Raw genomic sequence first — 27,646 nt, forward strand, 5'->3', positions numbered from 1 at the left:
AGCTTTTTCTGGATGATACAATGAAAGGTTATGCTGGATATTCTTTCACCCTTTGCTGAGGTTTGATCCCTTATGGATTACTTTGACAGTTAGAGTGTGCTCTTTTCTTGCCGATTGGTTGATTCTTCACAACTTTTTGCTTACGAGACAGCTCTGACATATCTGGAGCTTTAAGAACACTTATCAAGGAAACAGTAGAGTTTCCACAACCTGTAGAAGAATCATATTCAATGTTTATAGCTTGGTTAGAGCTAGTTGTCGCTAGATCAGATTCATTTTCACTATGGTCACTGCTACTTGATCTTCCATAGCATTCTATTGCTGTCACGAACCAGAATCCAACCGATTAATAACATTCATGGTGGGGCTGGAATAGCAAAGAGATTCTCACAATTAGCCTCGTGATTAACACCAACAAAGATTTCCTCTTATTTTTCCAGAATTTTGCTCTTTGCTTTCCTATTCCTGTTGTTCTATTGTTTCTCTATTCTTTCTGCCAGCAAAATTGTCACATCCCTATTTAGAATTCAGTTAGCTAATGGTAGAATGTGCGCACAAAGCTGATGGTCCGATCTTTACGATTTCAAGTCCTTTAGATAATAGCAAACAACACTATATAGGTTTTGGGTATTACTAATGCTCTATGCCTATTTATATGTAACAATTCATTTTGTTCCTTGAGTTGCTGTTTGTAAAAAGGAAATTACGGAACTCTATGTAAGGAATCATTATTTTCAGTATTTTGCAAGAGTACAGAGAGTACACTAGGGGGAAGGGGTAAATTCACCTGTAGGCTTTTTTAAACACATAAAGTAATCACAATAATTAGTTTCATTAGAACGTTTAAGGTAGTGGAAGCTGAGTTGCAGTTGGGCACTGAATGACTACCGCTTCAGGAACTAGCCATACAAGGCTATAAATAATCAGCATTCCTTCAACGCCTATGTTTTGAGGATTAGCAGGTGCAGGTAGATGCATATTGAAGAAAATCAACACTGAACATACAATAGCTATCACATCAACATTTTTATAGTACCCTTTTGGGTAGGTGGGAGGGGGTAAGCAAAAATAGTACTATCTGTACTCTTGTGAAAATGCTGAAAATTATGGATGATCCCTAACAGAGTCTGTAATACATCATTTCATACTACACAATCAGTTTTGGGAACAGTGCATGGTTATTTTAAAAGTACAACTTGATTTGATGTATACTACAATATAGCAGATACATCCCACTTACCATCAGATGTTGTAGTCATGTCAATTGTACTTGTAGTTGGACTGGGCTCAGCAGCTGAAGTTATTATTATTATTATTATTTTTATTTTTTATTTATTTATTTTTTTACAACTAAGACAAAATATAGCAAGAAGAAATAAATAAGAAAAAACAAATAAATATGTTCAATTACAATGCTTCAGAGATGGACGCTCCATCAACCACCCCCAATGACCACCATCTTGCCCGAGAACCCCAAACACAAAGTAAAGTAGCACAAAGGATTGCAAAGGAGAGTCTTGCTTTTACCCAGCCAATGACCACACTGTATGACTTTTCCCACCTCACAGCCAAATGATCAGCTAGACACTTTAAAAAGAAGTTTATTATTATTATTATTAATTGTATGGATATACATACAGTACAAACAATTATGTAGAGTTAGGCTGTAAGCCTTTATTCATATCCATATCCTGAACTAGACCAATAGTTGTTTAACTTCGACTTGAAGGAAGCGATAGTATGGGTTGAGACTACCTCCTGAGGTAAACTATTCCAGCTGTTAATGATATGTTGGGTAAAAAAGTTAGATCAAGCATTCAGTATGGTGTGAGATTTAAAAAGCTTCATGTGATGACCTCTAGTGTTGCTGACATCAGTTAAAGTAAAGAATTTTGTAGGGTCTATCTCATAATACCCATTTAGTATCTTGAAAACCTCAATGAGGTCACCACGTTGGTGTTGACAAAATAAAGTGTAAAAGTCTAAAGACTTTAACCTCTGTTCATATGGCAAGTGTCCAAGGCCTAATGTATTTAGCGGACTCACGGACTGGACTCACAGACTGGACTGGACTGATGTTCTCAGCGAAACCACTATCTGTAGCGTAGAGGAAGGACTTGCTGATCTCACTGCCCCTTTGATCTGAGATATACTACTCGATGGCGACGACAAACAAACTAGCTGCACTAATTTGTAAGAGTGCAACAACTCTCGTGATCCTGGCACACCTGTCTTTTGGCGCGCTTTGCCACGTTGTCTCGCACTGTTGTTTACACTGGAGTTGACATTACTAGTGTGATGGAAGCCAACCCCTCTGTCATAGATTTAACTGTGGAAGATACTGATTGTATGGACGATGACGAGTACAGTGAATTGACAAGTAGTGAAGACGAGAGTGACGGCGCAAAAGAATTGGTAAAGCTATCAAAGTAAGTTCGAAGTTGCACTGTTGTATATAGTTTTACATGCCTATTTGCCACATACATGCTTTAGCTTCAGCTCAAGCTTTTGTTTTCTTAGCTAAACCAAGTTTTTATGCTTTAAAGTCGTGGCTGTAGCTAGTAAAGTGTTGTCGGTGTTTAATTGCCAGCACAAACTGTAATATAACGCGTTTCGCTTGTGACACCCATCCCTGTATGACTTGCTGTATGAAATAGGAAGATTAAGTCTGGTAGTGCCCGCCCCTCTTTATAGAGAGGAAGGTTGCAGTGGAATTTAATTAAACAGTACTGTAAAACATCCTATTGGTAACTACAAGCAGCCTCAAATCATTTTGCATCTTCATACACATTGTAACACACTATTCATGCATTATGTAACTCCAGTATCTATGGTAACTCCATAACAAATATATTTACCAACAACGCGATGTAATTGGTGTTACCTGTTTTCGGTAACACGTTACAACTCAGGCATGTGATATTAGGTATTGACAACCAGCTACTATGCAATACATCAGCATTCTTGGAATTTGAAAATAAATTGGACAGGCAAGTCAGTTGATATGTTCCAAGAGACATATTACAATATTAGTAGTTATCTAGATTATTACAATATTAGTAGTTATCTAGATTATTACAATATTAGTAGTTATCTAGATTATTACAATATTAGTAGTTATCTAGATGTGTCAAATGATAAAACTAGCCAAATGAATTCTACCAGTTCATTCTACAACTATATACAAATAGATTATATGACAATGTACTGATAGTCTGATCACGGAAAATTGAAGCAATTTGGGTACTCAAGAAAAATTTAGCCAAGCAAGATGACCAGGAAATACAATGAAACACTTAAAGTAGGGTGGGCGATATCTTTCAAAAGGTTTTGACGGTGTCACACAAGTGATCCATCATGTTATCTGTGTGAGGTTGTTGCTTCACTTTTCTGTGTTTATCAGTAAGTGTTCATGTAATCTATTTCTAATCATAAAACCAAATGGTAGGATTAGTTTTAGCGATTTACAATGTCATGCATGCAGTCCTTACATTAGCATAGTCTGACATAGCCGACCCGTGCGCGTAGCGTGAGGGTCTGGTGACAGCCGCATTCAGTACCTGTGCAGATGGAATGCAATTAAATTTGAAAATACGTGCGAAACACGTGGACAATTTCCGATAACAGAACACGACAACTACTGTACTTGCACCTGAATGAAATATATTTCCACTACAAACCCTTACATTTGTGCTGGTTGTGGAAAAGACACAAGAAGCTCGCCATAATCAGTGGGCAAATCAGGAATAACGGCATAGAATGTTGTTAATTGGTCACAAAGCGATCTGATGTGACGCATTAGTTTTTCGTAAGGCTGGCACAGGTACTAAATGCGGCTGTCAGCAGACCCTTGCGCTACACACGCGGGTCGGCTACACCAGACTAACATTAGCTTACCAAGTCCATAAACAGTATCTGCCCAAATAGCAGTTTGGGCAGGCACAAAATTATTGTCCTTGCAAAACCAATAGTGGTTCCATAAAAGTTGATGTGTACATGTTTGTTTATGTAGTGCTAACAATAACTGGCGCTTGGTTGCTAGGAGATACAACATTTTCCCAACCAAAGGAATTACCAATGCCACCTCCCCTAGTAGTGTAGTGTACTGCTGTAATGACCACAGCCTATTGATATGTTGTGGTTGTAGCTATGTAGTTGTAGTTAACTTCAAAACCTTCCATCGTAGTAATGTCTCCCTAGTCCAATTCCAGCAGTGTACCCTATAGCTCATGCCTGTACAATTTAAGTCTGTCCTTATAATTGTGAATATATAAGGACATTAAATTTGTCCTTGGCACCTTAAGAATTAAATAAGCTCTGTGCATGTGATCAATCATGTTGGGGTTGTATTCATAGCATTCATTACATAACTGCACTTCATAACTGTACTGTATTTGCCCAAGTGCACTGTATTTGCCCAATTAGCTGCATAACTGTACTGGGTGAGTCGTACAGTACACTTATGCAGCCAATCGGTACAATATGAAAAATACAGCACAACACGGCTCTTTAATCCTCCCACACAAAATACAATAATATGAGTTAGTCATTGCACAATGTCCTCATAAATATGTAGTTTAATTGTATATCAGTATATGTACCATGAAACCACCTAACTTCAAAGCCAAATTCCAGGGTACATATCTTATAAACCCTGGCTGGCCATGGTACATTTAAGTTAAACCATGGCTGGCTATGGTACATTTAAAATAAACCATGGCTGGCCATGATACATTTAAATGTACCATGGCCTTGATATATCTGATGAGGTAACGTTGTAATTGTAACGTTGTTTGTTTTTATAAGAATCCTGGCAGTATTCGATTGTGGGAGTTTATTATTACTCACGTGATGAAAACCATGAACCCGATTTTGCATTCTACAGCACTCATACGAAGGCGATTCGACACCCTTACCACCCTATGAGTTGACAGACGGAAGTTTAAGGTGAGAACTAGTGTCATGGTTAATTTACAATCGCGTGTCCGCGTGTTTGATTACGTACCACGCCCACTTTTCGTATATCACGAGGTAACCACTCTACAGCGAAGCTTACCCCTCTGGATGTTTAGAAAACATTGTAAACAGTGGTTAAACGATGTAGCAACTTTGAAACACTTGTTAAATCGCAAAATTGAGTGTTTCCGTGATATTCATGGGATTTTCCCGTTTATGTTAACAAACGTAACTGCAACGTTACTTGCTGCTGACCCATAATCGAATTTTACAAGACTCTCTATATAATAAATCCAGCGGGTTGCCTCGTATTGGCTTGGGTGATTAGTCGCCCACCACAGTAGGCTATTAGCCTACATGGTACATATCAGTTGTATCACGTGCCCTCGTGATTTGCCTGATATGTACACCCACGCTTTCGGGCCTAACGGCCCTCGAGCTTGGGTGTACATATCAGGCAAATCACTCGGGTACATGATACAACTATTACATATTTTAGCAGCGTTATTAGCATCCACCGATGTTATCAACATTTCTATATATATCAACCCATGATATATATTCATCACCATTTAATTGCTAATACTGTATACATTGTCTCTATACCTCAATATGTGGCCCAGTCTGGGAAACCGGTCTTATCGCCCATTTAAAAGTGCACACAAGAATTGCTGGCTTTAAGTATTTAGTATGTTGTAGCTCACCAATGGATGACGCTATGTGTGCCAAATTTTGACACCTGCTATACAAGTAGCCAACAGCTACGTTTCCCACCATTTTAGATATTTTTTAAAAACCAGGGTTGACTGTATCAGGCATTCCAAAAGGGGGACTGGAGGAGGGCAAGGGGCTGTTTTAAAGAAGGAGGCATAGGGATGAATTAGGCTGGCCATTCTGGTCTCCAAAATGGCTAAAATTTACAGCACAGGTCTTTATTTGACACGACATAGCTATACAGCCATCTCAGGCTGACCAGAGCTCCATCAGGTCTCCAGACTGCTCGTACAGATTGCTACTGGACTTGGGAACAGCAGCCAGTAGAAGCAGACCACTCAAGTCTAGCTGATTTTGATCATGGTTTATTCATGTAGCTTTGTGTTATTGGTGAAAAATCAAATCTGCTGCCATGGGCGAGAAGTGATAAGACAGTTTTCCTAGACCCATGGTGTACCTCTAGTAACTATAAAGCCAAGTCATGGCATATAATTTACTACAGTAGGAACACAAATTTAATTTGTATCTACTTTGTACACCCTTCCTGGGCCCCTTCTCTATCCTGGGCTGTTGCAAGCTATGTATTGCCATTCTACTTTGAAATGTAATGAGCAAGGTTATCATTTTACTAACTTGGAATTAGTTTGTGTTGCTTATTAACAAATTTGTGAAATTATTCTGTATAAAAGGAACTGCATATCCAGTTATTTTGTGGTATGGTTAATTAGTATGTGAGTGAATAAATTTCAGCATGCTTAATGATTTACAGCACAATGATTATGTAATACCACTTATTATTATGTTGTTATTACAGGATAGATGTTGAGTACTATCACGACAATACACTGTTGCCGGTTTATGATTACCCAGTGAAGGGCTATAGCCAAGAAGAGATCGTACACATATTATGTGATCCAAAACTTGAACCTAGCCTGATATGCAGTACTCATCCAGTATCCGTAGAAAACAATGTAGCATTTATCATAGATATGTCTAAGTTGAAGAATCCCAGTGATGTTCGATCAGATGACTTAGGGGAATGGATATGCAAAGGCTCAAGAATATTGAAGTTCACTATAAAACTTACCAGTAATTCTTGTACCTTGGTCAGTTTTTTGTCTACTGATGCTTTAGAAATTAGTGTCAGACGCCAGTACTTTGTCAATGGCAGTGATAGTGACCTACATCGAATGATTGAATTTTTAGAAGATACCCCATCAAAAGGTAATTAATGTATTTTTACATGTGTTATTATTACATTTTTGTTATTAGATAAGATTCCTTATTGTAGATGTATTGTCCAATACTGGTTTCAGAGTGGTAGTGAGCACAAGGTGTCGATAAATCCACACGGAAACAGCAAAAGAAAGCAACCGTATTGTCGTACAAATCCTAGTACTATGGCAACAATGAAATCTAAGGCTCAACATGCAAGACCCAAGGCTACAATTAGCTCTGTGTATGCTGAAAAGGGTGGGATAATGAATGCTAGTAGTTTAGGTGAATTGCCCAGAAATCGTGAACAAGTGGTGCACATGAGGCGTGGTGGAAATACCACATCCAGTCTTTGTAGTAACAAAAGCATACGTGACCCACTGTTTATGGTGATGGAGCAAAGTAAATTGCAGGATGGACAGGATGCATTTGTAAGAACTGTGACAGCATGCCCTGAACCAATGTGTTTATTAGCAACCAATCAGCAACTTGTTGACTTGGTACGTTTCTGTACCAACCCAGACCAGTTTAGTGTGTTGTCCATCGACCCTACTTTTTCCCTAGGGGACTTTAGCGTCACATGCATCACCTACTGTAACTTACTTGTGACAGATGTGCGTACTGGTCAGTCCCCAATTATGTTGGGACCATTGTTTGTACACCAGGGCAAGTCATTTGAAGTTTATAATTTTTTTGCATCTTCACTGATTGGTATCAAACCTGCTTTATCCAGTGTGCTTGCTTTTGGGACTGATGGAGAAGCAGCTCTAGTAAAGGCTTTTAAGACCCAGTTTGGCTTTGCTATTCATTTAAGATGTTTCCGACACATGAAAGAAGACATACAACGAAAGGCACTTGAAGTAGGGTTCTCCTCTAATACAACTAAAGAAATATTGACACACATTTTTGGAATAAAAATGGGTCCAACTTGTTTTGAAGGATTGGTAGACTGTAACTCAGAGAGAGAATTTGAAAGCAAGTTACATTTGATTGAGGTAAAGTGGAGGGAATATGAAAGGGAGTCCCATGGTCAATTTGCATTCTTTGATTGGTTCATCAAATATCATTCTGATGAAATCAAGTGTAGCATGCTACGCTCAGTAAGACGCACTGCAGGACTTGGAGATCCTCCTTCACAGTTTTTCACCAATGATAGTGAAGCTATTAACTCGGCTGTTAAGCAATTTTTAGGATTTCAGAAGTCAGACTGGCTTTCTTTTAATGACAAAATGAAGCAGTTTGTTAGAGACCAACAAGAAGAAGTGTGTAAGGCTTTGGTTGGAATAGGCCAGTATACTCTTCGAAAACAGTATCAACATCTTGCTGTTAGTTCTAATGTTTGGTTTACTTCCCTCTCTTCTGAGCAAAAAGAGCGTGCTGTAAGGAAGTTTAGGAATGCCCAGTGTGTACCACATGATGACCAATCACAACAGCTCACCAGTTTGCAGGTATGCCAACAGTTTGATAGTGACCAGCAGTTAGCCAATAAGTTTGCCAATGACAAGCAGTTTGTTGATGACCAGCAGTTTGCCAACGACCAGCAGTTTTCCGATGAACAGCAGTTTGCCGATGACCAGCAGTTTGCCGATGACCAGCAGTTAGCTGATGACCAGCAGTTTGCCGATGACCAACAGTTTGACCAGCAGTTTGCTGATGACCAACAGAGCCATGATGGCCAACCTCTCACCTACATGACAAGGCAGCAGAGTGCTAGTAAGCACCGTGAACAGAGAACCTCTACAACTGATGAGCAACCTTCTCAATTTGCTGAGGGCAGTGTGCAACATTGTCAAACTAAGGAAAATAAGGATTGGTGGTAAATGTACTATACGCTTCTAGCCGTATGGGTATCCCAACATTAGTCCTCAAACACATGTGGTCTAAGGCGGCTGAGCTATTGATGAGTAGTGAAGTATTAGCTGCACCTGGGTGTCCACCTTCTTCTCGCATGGTGGCTAGTAGATCTAAGTGCAAGCCTCATTGTGTAAGTTTGAACAAAGATGGTCGGTTTGAGTGTGATGATGAGTGTCCCAATTTTCTACAGTGTTTTATTTGTGCACATACCGTAGCTGCTACAGAGAATAATGAATTACTTAAGGAGTTTGTTGACAGTTACAATAAGTTTGCCAAAACTCGTAAAGGTCAGCAGAGTATATCGCCCAACTTTACCAGATTGTCAATGTCAAAGCTACCTCGTCATGTTGTCGGAAGAAAAGGGAATAAACCACCAACTAAAAAAGCAGTGGCTCGAAGGCAACCAGTACCCTACGAACAGCGAGTTCCACTGTTAACCTCAACCAGTCTAGATCTACCCTCATCGTCAGTAAATATAACAACCTCATCAGGAAATTGGAATTGGAATTGGGAGGGAATTGCCAGTCCTTATAATACTCTGTATTGTCATCCTCCACGTTGGTACCCTCCTCCTTATCCACCACCACAACACTTGCAACCTGCTGCAGGATTTTTGCCTTTTACTGATCTTACTAATCATTATAGTGGTGCAGGTGACCAGTCTGGATTTGCAGAAAGTGACACTAGGTTTGTTGCTAACATGCCCTCTGGTAGCTGTCGTATAGTTGAACCATTTGTGGTTAAAAAGCTCAATGGTAGAATTAAGGTGTGTGCTGGATGCAGATGGCAACATTTAAAGGGTGCCAACAATGAATTGCTGCCACCTCCGTTTGACATATGCTTGTGTCACAGAGAACCACAGGTGTACACCAATCCTAAAACTGGGTCAGAGTGTTCAAAAATTGGAAATGTTTACTACCATGTGAACTTGAACTGTGTTCGTAAAAAATACCCTAGGTTCAGTGCTGCACAGGTTGAGTGCCCACCTGAAACACAAAGTCTTTTGACCAATGAACACTATGATCTGTTGAGGAAAGCTATTGGATTTACTATTGAAATCTAATGTGAAAAGGCTATTGTTAATGAACTACCTTATATAATTGATTTTATTGTTGATTTTTGTAGTATTGTTTTGTTGACCTTTGTAGTGGTATCTGCTAAAGGAAGCCATTTAGTTTTACTGTTGAAGTCTAGTGTAACAATAGCTGCTGTTTGTTTTGATAAGTTTTGTAATGTGTATGGTGACCTTTTAAGTACAGTAGTCTTGTGTATTGTTAGGCATTTTGACTTTTGTAGGCTTCATACTTACTCAATCTATGTAACTCTAATGTTTGGTCTCGAATCAATTAAAGAGAACACTGAAGTTGTCAATGCTATAATGCACACCACTAAGTGTTGAACTACTGTAGAAATTTGTATTCAGTGGATGTAGGTTGTGTATGCATGACATCTAAAATAGCAACAACCTTTCTGTCACATATCTAAACACAGTCCTGCTCAGGCTGGTGTTGGTATAGTGGCCATTACCAGTACTCACAGCATTAGTCATAAACTTGTCAGTTTCTAAGGTGGTCCAGTATTAGGCCATTCCAAATAAATTCTGTTTTCCCATCCTGACTCAGGCATATTTGCAGGCGGTCCATTTTAATAGTTTCATTACAAGATTGGGAGTTTTTAAAGCCATTATTTGTCTGGCACAGCCATAAAAAGCTATGCTGCTTAAGCTTGTACATCCTTTTTATTAAGTTGTAAAAATAACACAAATAATTTATGCAAATTCATTGACAATTTGATAGCACTGCTGACAGTTACAAGATGGATTTTACTACGCCTGTCAGTATGCAAGATAACTGGAAAATAGTGGAAGAATATGGAACAATGGAATATTAGAGCTGACAGTAACCAGATGCAGGCAGTGGATAGGAAACAACTTATTTGGATTACATGTACAAATATGGCAAACTATGAACAGCATAATATCCACATTACATAAACCACATGACAGTGAATTAATAACAAGAAGTTCATTGAGACCTTAGGGGACTAAGTAATCATGCAGTTCAGTGATAGTATCAGCATATAATATATCATTGTATTCATGGTCAGTGACCAATAGATAGCGTTTCACTCTCCCACGGTACATCCGGTGTATGTATTACAGGGCAGACAGCCAAGGTTGATAGAATCCCAAAAACAATACACACATACAATTATGAAGTACAGAGACTAGTTAATACATATGATCATGCAACCATAAAACAAAGTCCTCATAGTCTTCAGTTCTATCAGTGAAGCAGAGAGCTTGTTCAAATTGTGAATAGAGTTAGGGTAAAAACTCTTTATGTAAGCAGTGGTATAGAAGGGACAATGAATGGTGATGTCTAGTACATCTGGTAGTAAGAATGAAGCAGCTAGGAACGGATATACCAATTAGTCCATAACCAATGTGATAGAACACATTCAGCCCAATGATAGTGTAGCATTCACACTACTGTGGTAGTTGAGCCCATCTAACAGCTATCCTCTGGATTTTTTCTGACAATAATATTTGTACAGTGCATCATCACTCCAGAGATAGTAATCAGCATTAATAGTGTTGGTATCTAAGGGCAGTGCATTTAAATCTCATCTGCCAGGAGAGCGCCCACTGAACAAGGGAATCCAAGTCTTACAGAAGCATCCTTGTCTGTTTTCATAATGCATAAAAGTCATCAGTCAACAATCTTATGTCAGAGGAAACATTGTCAACTATATCAGTTCAGTCAGGATTCTGGTCTCAGATTCTACCACCAACAGTCATCCTTGACTTCATAGGGTTAAATGATAATGTGGTTGTGCATATAAACATTCAATACAACCTCACCACCTTAACTGTTACGGTGGATTCAACCGTCTCGCCTACAATTTATAGCGCTGGTGTACTAGATAGGCAGATAATCTCGAATATACCTTCAACAATAGTGTACTAGGGCATCAGCATATCCCTGCAGTCCATTGATTGATTGATTGATTTCGAGATTGATTATTAAACTCTCCGCGAGCTACACTACAAAGGCGTGCCAGGATCACGAGAGGTTCTGTACCCTAATACATTAGTGCAGCTACTGTTGTCATCGCCGTCAAGTTGAGTGTCTAGTAGCACTCCTCAGATAAAAGGGGTCGTTAGATCAGCAAGTCCTCTTTCTAGAATAACTGATGGACGCTACAGTTAGTGGTTTCGCTGAGAACATGAGTGCACCGCTAGTTTGTTTACCTGTAACGGGAAGAGCAGTATCAGCAGTTGTAGCTCGATAGTGGTGTCTCCAGTGTTGCAAGAGATGGATAATGCCTGGATTATTGTTTAAAAGCTGTTTCCAGCTCAGTGTGTGAATCCAGTCCACGAGTCCAGTCTGTGAGTCCAGTCCGCGAAATACATTAGGCCAGTGTCCAAGGCCCGTAACCATCTTCATAGCCCACTTTTGGACTTTCTCCAATACGTCAATATCTTTAGCAAGACTGGGGCTCCATATAGATGCACAGTATTCCAAGTGCGGCCTAACATATGTCTTATAAAGAAAAGCAAATAGATCTTTTGAAATGTTGACAAATGTCCTTCTAATCATGGAGAGAACTCTCATAGCAGATACTCTCTTTTACCATGTCAATCTGCAATATACCTACCAAATGGGCTGCATATGTTTACAAGCGTTTCATATGCTGTGAAGTAATACTAGGATACTATGAACTTACTGTAAACAGGAAAAAGTCAAGTTAAAAAAAACAACAACAAAAGGCATGCTAAAACCACTGGCAGGATCCAGATGCATGTAACGCAGGTGCTCTACCAGTTCAACTGTTTATTCTGCAATATTTTGTAATGGAACTAAAAAAAAAGAGTTCTCTCTTCAATATAGTGTGATACCTGCCCTAAGTATAGGACTACTTCACATATAATAACATTAATCAGTACATTGTGATTAAAGAGCATGTCCTCAAGTTATGCACATGAACCTTATGCCATCATGCAAGTATAGTAATAGGGGAAGATGAGAGCTAACTAAACAACAGAATGACATGTAAGCTAAATTAATTATCACTGCATATGCAAACTATGTGGTGCTAGTAGTACTTGTCCATTCATGCAGGTACATGTAACATGATCATCCAAAAGAAATGAATTTGTACAAACAATATTTAATTAAGGTAGAACTATTTACAGTGGGTATACTGCAACCAAAGCTTTGAGCAAAGTTAACCTTACACACAGGTGCACACTTCCTTCTCTCTTGGCCATGCTCTCGTGCTATTTTTTCCATATTGCACTTGCAGCAGTGCTTTAACCCTTCGAAGAATAAAGTCCAATATATATATATATTGGGCGCAAGTACGTGGGCTGGTATAAGCCATTATAACTACTTATCAGTACACAATAGAAAAAATTTGCTAACACCACAATACTCACCATGCAATTCCTGACAAAATCACACCAAGTATTGCTTTGTTTGAAGAGAATCTCTGCTGCTAGGCCACCAAGAAAAAGTAGCTCTTCCATTATTGTCTGCCATTGCTCTACACCAGCTACTTTGATCGGCCATATCTCGATGGTATTTCGTCCTAGCGCATCAAACAAAATGCCATCAGACTCAGCACGTGATGGCAATTCGATTTGTATACAAAAGATCACGTGACTGCCTAATAAATTTGCGATAAAGAAATAACGATGCAGACGTTCAGTGGAGATGACATCGCCCATTCATCGCTTCATATCACAAGTACTGTTTTGTGTAGAACAAAACTGTTATGATATTATTGTTGTGTATGAAATTACCTTAAGTCAATGCCAAACAATAATCTCAATGGCGGATCTAGAATTTTTAAAAGGGGTTTTCTGAAAGTTGGTATAGCAGAATAAGGCATCTCTGATAGCATTTCTCCAGAAATTTTTGAGATTTTAGAAGCTCAGATCAGATTTTAGGCAGTATGTTCACGTTGAGCTGAACCCTGAAAAACAGCTAAAAATTAAAAGTGGATTTTTTCTCAACAGAGTTAACATTTCTGCCAACCAGATGATTATTGGTAACAGCAAAGATGTCAACAACAGACACGTACGGTTTGGCTCCATTACAAGTTCGGGAAAGGGCTCTAATGGACACTGCACTTATATGGCTTCTCCATAGGAAATGTATTGTGAAAATTTTGATTGGCCGTAAATATTATGTCAAAAATTTAAACAACAAGATTTTGAAATATTTTTAGTGGATCAAGCAGTACTACAAATGAGCCAAATTTCAAGATCGTGTGTAATTGCATCCATGAGTTATTAAATGTTTTTGAGGATTCAGCTCAACGTGAACATACTATAGTTAGCAATTACAATAAATCCAATACTTTAAACTGTAAATACTATAGCTAAATATAGGGACTATAAGCTGTAGCTTTGATTGCTCTATTAGAGTAGTTACTTGACCGCTCTATTAGAGTATCTCAATCGTTTTCAATGCAGTGGGAGATAAAGAGTGAAGTGTTGCTGAGGGTTTAATAGCTATAAATGGTGTTAGTTAAGTGTAACTGCATGCATGCTACTGAAATACAGTGGTATATAGTTGTTTGCTATGAAAATTGTCGATACAACAATGTTTATGTTTTTGAGCAAACTTTACTAGAAAGGGGGGGGGGTTCAACCCCAGAAACCCATCTAGATCCGCCACTGAATCTGTCTTCATTTTACAGAAGATCACTGCCTTCCTTAAAACACAAAGTTGCATGTTCCTCCATAGCTGAAAATTAATTCGGTCCTTGAAGTGTTTTGACTAGTATTTAAAGAACTTTGGAGTGAAATATCAAAACAAAAAATACTGCTATATTTGCCATAAAGAATAGTTTACATGACCACAGTACTACCGTATGGGGGGAGAACTACGTAGCAGAGCCTTTATAACATCAAATCATGCTACACAATCAGTTTTGGGAACAGTGCACGGCTATTTTAGAAGTACAACTTGATTTGATGTATAGCATACAACTACAAATCTACTGAGAGATGTTGCATAATCCAGGACTAATATTGCAAAACTGACACTACACGTAAATAACTCACAGTAATGGCCGCATTTTTTATATGGGCGTGCGCTTCATAGTTTCTTGACCGCGCGCCTCACTACCGTGAGTCTTGATACTATTACAGTGGTCCCTTGATTATCCAGCCATTGATTATCCAAATTTTTGATTATCCGAACTATGAAGGTGACTGTTCCATTAGAGTATTTGTACAGGGCTCTGTGTATAAATAAATGAATGGGATTCTATTATCCGAACTTTTTGATTATCTGAATACCCAATGAGTTCAGATAATCGAGAGACCACTGTATACATATATAGCTATATTATGTGGAAAGTTTCATGATTTGTACTAATTTTGGGGGCTACATCACTATATACTATTTATCTGATTGGAATGAATTTTACACATGAGTTGTCCATCTGGTAAGGAAGTCTACATGCTAAGTTTGAAGGAAATTCCTCCAGCCATTCCCGAGATACAAACAACCACAGTTTAGGTTATTTTTTCTTCATTTATTTCTATTGGATTTTCACTCAGTCCATACTACAAGTTTGAAATTTGTTTGCTCTCTGGCTGGTGGTGGTAAAATAATCACATTGATAAAAATACAAAACTCTTAAGTTTGGGATGCTGTGATATCAGACACCAACTATTATTCACAACATGGTGATGCTATTGGATGTTCACTCAGTGTGTACTGCAACTTTGGAATTTACCCAAGCCATCTGGCTACTACGGGTGTATACTCACAAATTCATCATGGTATTATTGGCATAAATTTTATCAGATAGCAAGCAATCTCAGATTAATTTCAACTTGCAGTAAGGACTGAGTGAACATCTAATTGCATTATCATACTGTGATGAAGAGCTGGCTTCTCTCATCATGGATGACATGACAGCTCAAACATAAATTTCAGTATTTTCATCAACATGACAAATTCATCACTATCAACCAGAGGGCAAACAATCTCAGATTAATTTTGAATTTGCAATATGCTCTGAGAGAACATCCAATTACCTCACCATGCTGTGAGGAAGACTTAGCTATTCTCTTTTCAGATGGCACAGCAGCCCAAGATATTTGCATATTTATCGACACCACAATTTCAATGCCACCAGCCAGATATTACACAACCTCAGATTAATTTCAAACTTGCAACAGGCACTGAGTGAACATCCAATTGGCTTCTCTCTTATTGGTTGGCACATTACACTTGTTTGAAGGCATCAGGCAGGTAGGCAGGCTGTTAGTTAGTCAGTCAGTAGAAAATTATGTTAAATAAAAGAATTAAAAGTCATACCCACTTATCAGACACATATTTGGCCAGCAATTTTGGGCTTGATTCTACCTAACCAATACAGCCAAGGCACAATGAAGGTATTGTAAGGCTGGTTTCTGGTCAATTTTATTGTGAAAAAGTGCAAACCTCCATGATCTCTAATCGTACAGTACAATAGTAGTGTATAATATGGACCACACAGAAGTGGGCATGGCCCATGAAAAGACATCACCCAAAAACAAGCCTCACTTTTCCCAGATGATAAGGCAGTATTGGTTAGGCAAAACTGAGCCCAAAAAAGCTTTCAGATTGACCCAACACGCTTTCAACAAGTTGCTACGGAACTTAAAAATAAAAATTTAATGGAATTTTCTAGTGACTGACTAACTGCCTGACTGACTGATTGATGCCTTCAGACAAGCATAACTCGAGCTACGGCTACAGGCTCGGTTTTTTCACTGTTTGATGTCACTTTGGCTCGAGAGGTGCCTTTTGGCATACCACAGTATGTACAAAGCATTCTTCATGGACTTACAAGTGTCCACCTTTGTGTCCCATTCATCTTTTCTGACGGCGAAAAGTGTCAATTTGGCTTCCCTTCATAATAGAAATAATCCGTATTTTTATAGTGGCTACTTTGATTGCAGAGGTGCTTTTCAAACAGTTTTTGATTCGTAATGCTGTGTAACAGGTTGAACATAGCTGAAAATGAAGCGTAATGGATACTTCACTTTTCAGACGATAATTGATAGCTGGAGCGCGTGGCACCATTTCTTTCTTTTGGTGCGTTATGCGTGGATTCCAAGGATGCTTTTCGAGCAGTTCTTGATTCGTAAGGCAGTGTAAGGGTTTAACAAAGCCGACAACAAAGTGTAATAGATACTTCACTTTTCAGATGATAATTGATAGCTGCATAGAGGGAAACTTTGGCGGGGGTAAACTTTGGCGAATAGCAAGCCATAGATATACAGACAAGTACCCGGGATTGGAATCATCTCACGTGAGCCCATTAACTTCAATACAAATGCGTTCACTGGATCATTGTTACCCCCTACAAAAAAGGTGGGATAGTGAAATACGCAATTCCCAATACATTTCTGTAAAATGTCAATATGTGAGAGTGTTTGTTTAGTTGGTGGTAAGCCTTTCTCGCGAAAGGGGGTAGTTAATTAGCGGTAGGGCCTGGTTTGTAGGTGTGTCTCTCAATGCGGCTGGCCAATGCATATAGCCACTGTTATCAAAGTAACTTGACTTATACACATGACAACTAATTATTAATGTTTTAGGAAGTACTCACAAGAGTAGAACTAGTCTTTTGTGTGATAAATTCGAAGATATTGCTACTTCCGGTAACAATGATCTGGCATGAAAAACCGAATGATTCCAATCCTGGGTACTTGTCTGTATATCTATGAGCAAGCTAAATTTTATTTGGCGAAATAAACTTTGGCGAGTTCAAGCTCAATCTATAGCTATAAAGATGCTAATCTCAGGCAATTCGAGTAATTGGCTGGCTAAAACTTAGGCGGATTTGTAGTGAATCGCCAAATTCACCAAAATTTTCCCCTCCAAAGTTTCCCTCTATATGGTAACTAGGACGTGCAGCGTCATTTCTTTCATTTGATGCGATATACATAGGTTCACCATAGGGATGCCATGACATAGAAATTTTTATGTCACATGTCATAGAGGTTTATGTCATGACATAAGCAATTCTTAAAGTTTCAGAACTGAAGCTGCTACTTATGAAACTTTATAGCTATAATATTATATTTTGATTCAAACATGCAAAAATATCAACTTAAACATCAGCAATATTCAACATTGCTCATACTTATTTGTCAATTAATTGCATCAAATTTGATCATAATAAATGGAAAAGTATGCATTATTAGGAGATATTTATGTCACAGCATAAGAAGCCTGTGTCATATCATATCATGGAACTTTATTTCACGACATGTCGTATGTCACGACTATCGTGGCATCTCTAGTTCACCATGCAGGCCAGTCATAATATTTTTATTTTACAAAAAATGTTAACAAACAAATACACAAAAATTGGAATTTTCAACTAAAGTAGGGACCATAGCACATCAATAAAAAGTACTGAAACAAGCTGGAATAGTGCACGATATTAAATCACAGTAATACAATAAGAAGTGTTAATCCCTATTGAAATGGTGTACTTGTATGTAGTACTATTGTACTGTATGATAAGCCAAGTCTTGGTAGCATTAACATGGTATCAGAAGGACCACACTTGATGGGCAATACCTGTTAATGTCTGGATAACTGGAACAAGGCTCACAGCATACATTGGCATTGCCAGAGAATCTCCCTGTGTACAGTACCCTCATGGAATAGCAAGACGATACCATCAGTAAATAAGAAAAAAGCCCAATGGTAAGTGTTAGTTTTAAAGGAGGGACACAGGTGAAACATGTTCAAAGGTACAGATTGCCGATTGAGAAAGAGTTAAATGTATTCGAAGCATATCTCTATCAAAACACCATCTGTATCCTCACCATCAAACAGTTCCCTCAATGCATGCACTGCAGCCTTACATTCACCATGCTGGCTGGAACAAAGCTGAAGGCAGCCTGCTGCATTCATGATATCATGTTTTAGAATGGCTATTAACAATGATATGCCTAGAGGTCTCCCCAATTTCAATTGGGTGAATTCTGTAGTTCTTATCAAGTGCAATTATGCAGTTGTTTAACAGTGGTTGGAAAACAAAGGGATCATGTAGAAATCTGTCAAGCTAAGGGAACAACAGAGATCATCTGAAGTAGACTTATATAAACATCGGCGACCAGGGCCCAGCAGCAGCCTTGGTGCAGAGAACAGCCTTTCTAATACCAAAATCATCAAGAGAGATTTGATTATAACAGTGACAACTCTCCAAAGGACTATCTTTTATATTAGAAACCATTAGAATATTTGTAGATGATGAAAAGTGCATTTTAATAAGTTCATTTGAAACATCCAACCTTACTTGAAAGTGGAAGGAATAACCTACATGAAATGGTTTGAGAGAAAGTGTAAAGCAGCTTTGACCTTTCTCTGAAACACCAGGGTATCACAGAAAGTGGAGGAACTATTACCTTGCAATTACTGTTGAATAATGCTTCCCTCATCTAAAAGAGTAAAATATGTCTCCATTGTGCCAAAGTTGTAAACAATGCTATAGATGTATGATGATCTCAAGACTTAGAGTTTGATTGTGGTTGCTGCAATAGTAGAGCAGGTATGACCATTGCAACCTTCAATGTGATACATTCCATGGCATAGACTGAACCATATTTATTTTAAAAACCATGACAGTGCAATACAAACTCCTTCGCTGCTCTGCCAAATAGTACCATAAACAAGTTCTGTCTCCAATGAACAATTTTGTCACATACAGATGTTACACAAGCACAAAATTCATTTCCCTTCAGTGATGAACCCCACAAAAATAGTTTTGATTATGAGCATGGGTGTAAGAGTGGTGAGTTGAAACACACTGAGCAGATAAAAGGCTCACCAGATTAAGACATAAGCTTGCCCTCATTGGGAGAGATATCAACACAATCCCCATGCACAACCAAACTATGTACCAATGTTTTAGGTGAAGGTTTGCTAACAGAGGAAGGTCGAACTCTAGTACAATGATAAAGATCAAGGCTATACCAAGAGTTACAGCTCGTGTACAAATATTTCACTTGATTTGGAGTACAATATCTTAGTTTGAAGGGTGTGGTTATCATGCTATGCCTTCAGTTATGAGTCTATCATAAAGCAAGACCTCCTCTGAAAGGGATTGTAGGTGAGGTTCAACCTGCACATCATGACACACCTCAGATAACAACTTGGCAGTCGTTTCCTTATATCATAATTATGGTGCAAGATGGGGAAAGCACTATCTGTGCAGCTAAAGGCATAAGACCCAAAATAATCTTTAACACATACACAGTGAAAAGGAAGATAAGGTGGGACAAAGTTGTAATGAAGACACAGGACATAAAAACTCATCCTTGTGAAGCAAAAAGCCATACTGCTCCAAAGGAAGGGGTAAGAGCCAGTAAGAGGCCCTTTTTTCCTGGCAGCACTCCCAACACAAGTAAGAAGGAAAAAAAAGACACAACAGATCTGTAGAAAAAACTGATTGTCAGCAGAGGTAATATGCTTAACAGTTCATTTTGACGATGGATTACCTCAATGGGCAAGAGGAATTGCTGGTCTAAGATAAGGGCAACCATAGTGTGCAAAAGTTCTTTTGAGAAATTATACTTACCAACAGGCATTTGAGTTGGATGACAAACTCCAAGACGCACTGGAAGTGCAAACAGCTCACCTTCTAGATCATTGGGAAGATTGGGGAATGACTTGGTTAAAAAAACTGATGGCGGATGATAGGCTTAAGTTGAGAAAGTAGGTTAGGAATGGTGCAAAAATAGTAGTTCCATTTAGACAGAAAATCGTGAAGAGAAGCTGAATAATGCTGACTTTCAGCAACTGTTGATAAGTGATACATGTCTTTGCACCACTGGTTTAACCAGATAGGGTCGACCAGTCAATGTCACCTAGATACCTGTACCTGTGAATAGTCATTTTGCATCAAACACACAATCTTAAGCAACAATTCCCAGGAAAAAGGAACTTTAAGTTCAATTAGGGATCATGAGCATAAAAGTAGTGAAATAAGAAAGGTTGCCTACACCTGCATATCTAGTGGACATTTAATCCTTACTTCAGTTCATACCTGTGAGTGAACTAAATGTCCACTAGTATATCTGCAGGTGTAGGCAACCTTCCTTGTTTCACTACTTTTTATGCCTACGATCCCTAATCAACTTAAAATTCCTAAATTTTCATGTATTTTTTTGTTTACTTTTTTGTAACAAAATTATGACTGGTGAACCAGTGCATACCACACCAAAGGAAGATTGGTGCCAGACTTAATGTTTACACCTTAACTCTTGCCCTAACAATCAATTACGTATGAAAAAGTGAAGTGGCTATTACATTACATTTTCAGCTATTTTCAGCCCATTATACAACATTACAAATGAAGCACAATATGAGAAACACCTCTACAATCAATCCAGTCACTATAAAAATCACATATGATTTCCATTTACAAATGTAAAGGGAAGCATCGCACACTACCACGAATCGACATCTCCTTGATGTTTGATCATACCGTAAAACTGTAATAAATTATTGTGTCACTAAAAATTGGCTTCAAAGGTGCCTGATCGCTACTTTTAGGGATGTCTTGATTGCTTTATTCACTGTACCCCCTTGATCATTTTATTGAATCTTGATCCTGGTCGGAAGTGTTTCAACAGACACAGTATAGAACTGAATACCCCTTGCAAAAGTTACAGAGTGTTTATAGAAAGTGATGCTACAGGCATTTATAATCAATTCTGCCATATGGCGGTGGGTGGGTTTTAAGTGAGGATTCTGTGGAATATGTGTGGAGTTATAGCATACATGTAGCCACAAGAGCGGTATGTAGCACACCACAACATATTTGATCTTCCCACGCAGTGTAGTATATAGTAATCATCATACCTCTTGTACAAGTAGTTGTAGTACCACTCCAGGTCCCATTATCTTGACATATTCTACTAGTACTACCTCCTAGTTTATAACCATCATCACATTTGAAGAGACAAAGTTCCCCAGGAAGGTACCCTTCTCCTTCCAATAAACAATCATTACTCCCATGATCAGGGGCAGCAAGTGGTGGACATGTTATAACTATAGGTGTATACAATACATTACCTTTTACCATTATTTCAAACTATATGAATATTTTTGCAGTTCAATATTAAATTTAACAATTATAAGTAGAAATACATACATACAAAAGTTGATATGGTTAAAATCGTAATGAAGGATTCATCATTGAAATTGTTAGGGATAAGCATTTATGTCAGCACTTGAAATCAAGATATTAAAGTTGACATAATTAATCATAAAGCAGTTAGAAACTCTTAATAGAACATTTATGCAGTCATAAAGGGTTAGGTTAGGTTGTTTATTATCTCCCAGTGAACAATTAATATCTACACACAGTTAGTGGTGGTCATACTATAATTATGGGATGTGACATGAAATGTTGTCTTCTGTAATAGTCCATGAAATCTATGTACCTCTTTCATACCACAGATCAAAAGGAATAGCCAGTATCAAGACACACGATAGTGTGTCGTGCGGCTAAAGAAGCCGGCGCGCCACACCATGGGTATATTAACAGGAAGAAAGAAAACACAATTTGCACACCTATGTAGCTCTGTGATCCCTAATCCGATTGAAACCAAATTTGCTAGAGAAGTGCCGGCCAGTTAGGGGTGTCTACATACCAAATTTGAAGAAAATCGCTCCAACCATTTTCGAGATACGAGCGAACAAAATTTTGTTTTAATTTCTTCATTTTTTTCTTCTCCATTTCGCACACTATGCAAAATCCACCATAAAACACGAATCCGTGCTCCAATCGGGATGAAATTTGGCACACTTGAAGGGCTCATTAAGGCGGATCGCAGTACCAACTTTGGTAGGAATCCGATGAACATTCACGGAGTTATGACCGATTATTTGCGTAAAATAAGGTCGAAGGTCTGTCACACCCACAGGGTAAACCCCTTGGAGGAATGAGTTGAAAATTACTATGTAGATGGAGTACCCATCGTAGGAGTGCCTTTTTGTGGTTTGAAAGGAATCGAGATAAAGACCATGGAGATATGACACAAAACCCAACCTGTGTCACAATTACGCGATCGATTTTTATGAATAAAAAACTATTAGTTTTCACGCCTACCAGGTAAACCGCTTAGAGCAATGAGCTGAAAATCAGTATGTAGCTGGAATAATCATCATAGAAAGTCCTTGCAGTAGTACAGATAAATCGGATTACAAACCACTGAGTTATGATTCGAAAGGCAACTACATGTAGCAAATGCGAGATCGAGATACTCTAATAGAACAGTCACCCTAATAGAACATTCAGCTACGTTTATAACTTACTCCATTATAGAATTATATTACATTGCAAGTTATTCTGAAGGGAATTCAGCTACAACAAGATAATCTGATAGACGATTCAGCTACAGGCAAGTCACCCTGTAGAGAGTTCACCTAGAAACAAATCACCCTGTAGAGAGATCAGCTAGAAGAAGTCACCTTGTAGAGAGTTCAGTTACAAAGAAACCACCATGTAGAAAGCTCAGCTGCAAACAAGAGAGATCAACTAGAAGAAGTCACCTTGTAGAGAGTTCAGTTACAAAGAAACTATGCACCATGTAGAGAGTTCAGCTGCAAACAAAATGGCCTTGTAAAGAGATCAGCTAGAAGAATTCACCCTATAGAGAGTTCAGCTGCAAATAAATCACCCTGTAGAGAATTCAGCTACAAATAAACCGCCCTGTAGAAAGATCAGCTAGAAGAAGTTACCTTGTAGAGAGTTCAGTTACAAAGAAACCATTATGTAGAGAGTTCAGCTGCAAACAAATCACTCAGTAGAGAGATCATCTACAAAAAGATAACCCTGTAGAGAGTTCAGCTAGAAGAAGTCACCATGTAGAGAGTTCAGCTACAAAGAAACCACCATGTAGAGAGTTCAGCTGCAAGCAAATCATCCTGTAGAGAAATCAGCTACAAACAAATTGCTCTGTAGAGAGATCAGCTAGAAGAAGTTACCTTGTAGAGAGTTCAGCTACAAACAAATCACCTGTATAGAGTTCAGCTACAAACAAATAACCCTGTAGAGAGATCAGCTAGAAGAAGTCACCTTGTAGAGAGTTCAGCTGCAAACATTTCACCCTGTACAGAGATCAGCTAGAAGAAATTACCTTGTGGAGAGTTCAGCTACAAAGAAACCATCATGTAGAGAGTTCAGCTGCAAACAAATCACCCTGTAGAGAGATCAACTAGACAAAGTCACCTTGTAGAGAGTTCAGCTACAAACAATTCACTCTGTATAGAGATCAGCTAGAAGAAATTACCTTGTGGATAGTTCACCTACAAACAAATGACCCTCTAGAGAGATCAGCTAGAAGAAGTCACCTTGTAGAGAGTTCAGCTACAAAGAAACCATCATGTAGAGAGTTCAACTACAAACAAATCACCTGTAGAGGGTTCAGCTATAAAGAAACCATCGTGTAGACAGTTCAACTACAAACAAATCACCTGTAGAGAGTTCAACTACAAACAAATCACCCTGTAGAGAGATCAGCTAGAAGAAGTCACCTTGTAGAGAGTTCAGCTACAAACAATTCACCCTGTACAGAGATCAGCTAGAAGAAATTACCTTGTGGATAGTTCACCTACAAACAAATGACCCTCTAGAGAGATCAGCTAGAAGAAGTCACCTTGTAGAGAGTTCAGCTACAAAGAAACCATCATGTAGAGAGTTCAACTACAAACAAATCACCTGTAGAGAGTTCAGCTATAAAGAAACCATCATGTAGACAGTTCAACTACAAACAAATCACCTGTAGAGAGTTCAGCTACAAACAAATCACCCTGTAGAGAGATCAGCTAGAAGAAGTCACTTTGTAGAGAGTTCAGCTACAAACAATTCACCCTGTACAGAGATCAGCTAGAAGAAATTACCTTGTGAACAGTTCACCTACAAACAAATACTTTGAGATAATGAGTTACTCTCTAGAATTCCTATGGATATAGTTACATGAAAATAACAAGGAGAAAACATCCTGACCACCTGGTAGACTCCTGTAAGCGTTTGAGCGTAAATCGGATGGCTGCAGGTTCGAGGCTACCTAGGTCCAGTCATGGACTTTTTCTCCTTTCTCCAACTTTTCAAACACTCCTTAAGTAGCTAAAGTCTTTGAGCAGGCTGTAGGACCAGGTGTCCTACAGACCTTCAGCACTTGTGCTGTAAAGCATTAATAAATAAATAAATAAATGACCCTCTAGAGAGGTCAGCTAGAAGAAGTTACCTTGTAGAGAGTTCAGCTACAAGGAAACCATCATGTAGAGATTTCAACTACAAACAAATTACCTGTAGAGAGTTCAGCAGCTACAAACAAATCACCCTGTAGAGAGATCAGCTAGAAGAAGTTACCTTGTAGAGAGTTCAGCTACAAACAATTCACCCTGTACAGAGATCAGCTAGAAGAAATTACCTTGTGGTTAGTTCACCCACAACAATTGAACCTCTAGAGAGATCCACTAGAAGAAGTCACCTTGTAGAGTGTTCAGCTACAAAGAAACCATCATGTAGAGAGTTCAGCTACAAATAAGTGACCCTGTAGAGACATCAGCTAGAAGAAGTTACCTTGTATAGAGTTCAGCTACAAAGAAACCATCATGTAGAGAGTTCAATTACAAACAAATCACCTGTAGAGTACAAACAAATCACCCTGTAGAGAGATTAGCTAGAAGAAGTCACCTTGTAGATAGTTCAGCTCAAACAATTCACCCTGTACAGAGATCAGCTAGAAGAAATTACCTTGTGGATAGTTCAACTACAAACAGATGACCCTCTAGAGAGATCAGCTGGAAGAAGTCACCTTGTAGAGAGTTTAGCTGCAAAGAAACCATCATGTAGAGAGTTCAGCTATAAAGATCACCTAGAAGAAGTCACCTTGTAGAGAGTTCAGTTACAAGGAAACCACCATGTAGAGAGTTCAGCTACAAACTAGTGACCCTGTAGAGACATCAGCTAGAAGAAGTTACTTTGTAGAGAGTTCAGCTACAAAGAAACCATCATGTAGAGAGTTCAACTACAAACTAGTGACCCTGTAGAGACATCAGCTAGAAGAAGTTACCTTGTAGAGAGTTCAGCTACAAAGAAACCATCTTGTAGAGAGATCAGCTACAGTACAAACAAATCCTGTAGAAATATCAGCTAGAAGAAGCCACCTTGTAGAGGGTTCAGTTACAAAGAAACCACCATATAGAGAGTTCAGCTACAAAATAGTGACCCTGTAGAGACATCAACTAGAAGACGTTACTTTGTAGAGAGTTCAGCTACAAAGAAACCATCATGTAGAGAGTTCAACTACAAACAAGTGACCCTGTAGAGACATCAGCTAGAAGAAGTTACCTTGTAGAGAGTTCAGCTGCGAAGAAACCATCATGTTGAGAGTTCAGCTACAAACAAATCACCCTGTAGAAATATCAGCTAGAAGAAGTCACCTTGTAGAGAGTTCAGTTCCAAAGAAACCACCATGTAGAGAGTTCGGCTACAAACTAGTGACCCTGTAGAGACATCAGCTAGAAGAAGTTACCTTGTAGAGAGTTCAGCTACAAAGAAACCATCTTGTAGAGAGATCAGCTACAGTACAAATAAATCCTGTAGAAATATCAGCTAGAAGAAGCCACCTTGTAGAGGGTTCAGTTACAAAGAAACCACCATGTAGAGAGTTCAGCTACAAAATAGTGACCCTGTAGAGACATCAACTAGAAGACGTTACTTTGTAGAGAGTTCAGCTACAAAGAAACCATCATGTAGAGAGTTCAACTACAAACAAGTGACCCTGTAGAGACATCAGCTAGAAGAAGTTACCTTGTAGAGAGTTCAGCTGCGAAGAAATCATCATGTTGAGAGTTCAGCTACAAACAAATCACCCTGTAGAAATATCAGCTAGAAGAAGTCACCTTGTAGAGAGTTCAGTTCCAAAGAAACCACCATGTAGAGAGTTCGGCTACAAACTAGTGACCCTGTAGAGACATCAGCTAGAAGAAGTTACCTTGTAGAGAGTTCAGCTACAAAGAAACCACCATGTAGAGAGTTCAGCTGCAAACAAATCACCCTGTAGAAAATTCAGCTACAAACAAATTGCCCTGTAGAAAGATCAGCTAAAAGAAGTTACCTTGTAGATAGTTCAGCTACAAACAAATCACCCTGTAGAGAGATCAGCTAGAAGAGATTACCTTGTAGATAGTTCAGCTGCAAACAATTCACCCTGTAGAGAGATCAGCTAGAAGAAGTCACCTTGTAGAGTGTTCAGTTATAAAGAAACCACCGTGTAGAGTGTTCTGTAATAAATATGTATTATATATATATAATTTGTACATTTACTGATAAAATCAGAAATATTTAAAATATTTAACATCTGCTTCATCTTTTCTTCTTCCTGTGGTAAAGAAAAAAAAGATAGGTTAAAAAATCCCCAAAGCCGGCCATAGGCCGGCTTTGGAGTATACAAATACAAAAAGAAGTGAAATCTAATCAAAAACAGCCAAGCTGTAAAAAAAAGTGCAGCCCCCAAAAAGGCTATGGTGAAAAAAGATGTGAAATCCAAGGTGGCGGCCAAGAAATGGCTGTGATGATAGGTTAATGGTAAAAAATTTAATAACGACAATTCAGGTGGATTTTGTGCCAAGACCAAGCCGCACTTTTTTTTACAGCTTGGCTGTTTTTGATTAGATTAAATTTTCAGCTATTTTCAGCCCATTATACAAATGAAGGATATTATGAGAAACACCTCTACAATCAATCCAGTCACTATAAAAATCACATATGATTTCCATTTACAAATGTAAAGGGAAGCATCGCACACTACCACGAATCGACATCTCCTTGATGTTTGATCATACCGTAAAACTGTAATAAATTA

At 38.5% G+C, this 27,646-nt stretch overlaps 1 protein-coding gene across 1 annotated transcript in view; it reads right to left on the reverse strand.

Annotated features, from left to right (window-relative positions):
* The window catches only part of LOC136256188 (von Willebrand factor-like), a 105,370-nt gene that overhangs the window by 35,700 nt on the left and 42,024 nt on the right, over positions 1 to 27,646 (reverse strand). The window contains exon 10 of the mRNA XM_066049134.1: positions 21,630 to 21,818. Coding sequence (XP_065905206.1) covers positions 21,630 to 21,818 — 189 coding nt within the window. The remainder of the gene's footprint in view (positions 1 to 21,629; positions 21,819 to 27,646) is intronic.

The sequence above is a fragment of the Dysidea avara genome, chromosome 5 (genome assembly GCF_963678975.1).
Source record: "Dysidea avara chromosome 5, odDysAvar1.4, whole genome shotgun sequence".
Taxonomy (NCBI): domain Eukaryota; kingdom Metazoa; phylum Porifera; class Demospongiae; order Dictyoceratida; family Dysideidae; genus Dysidea; species Dysidea avara.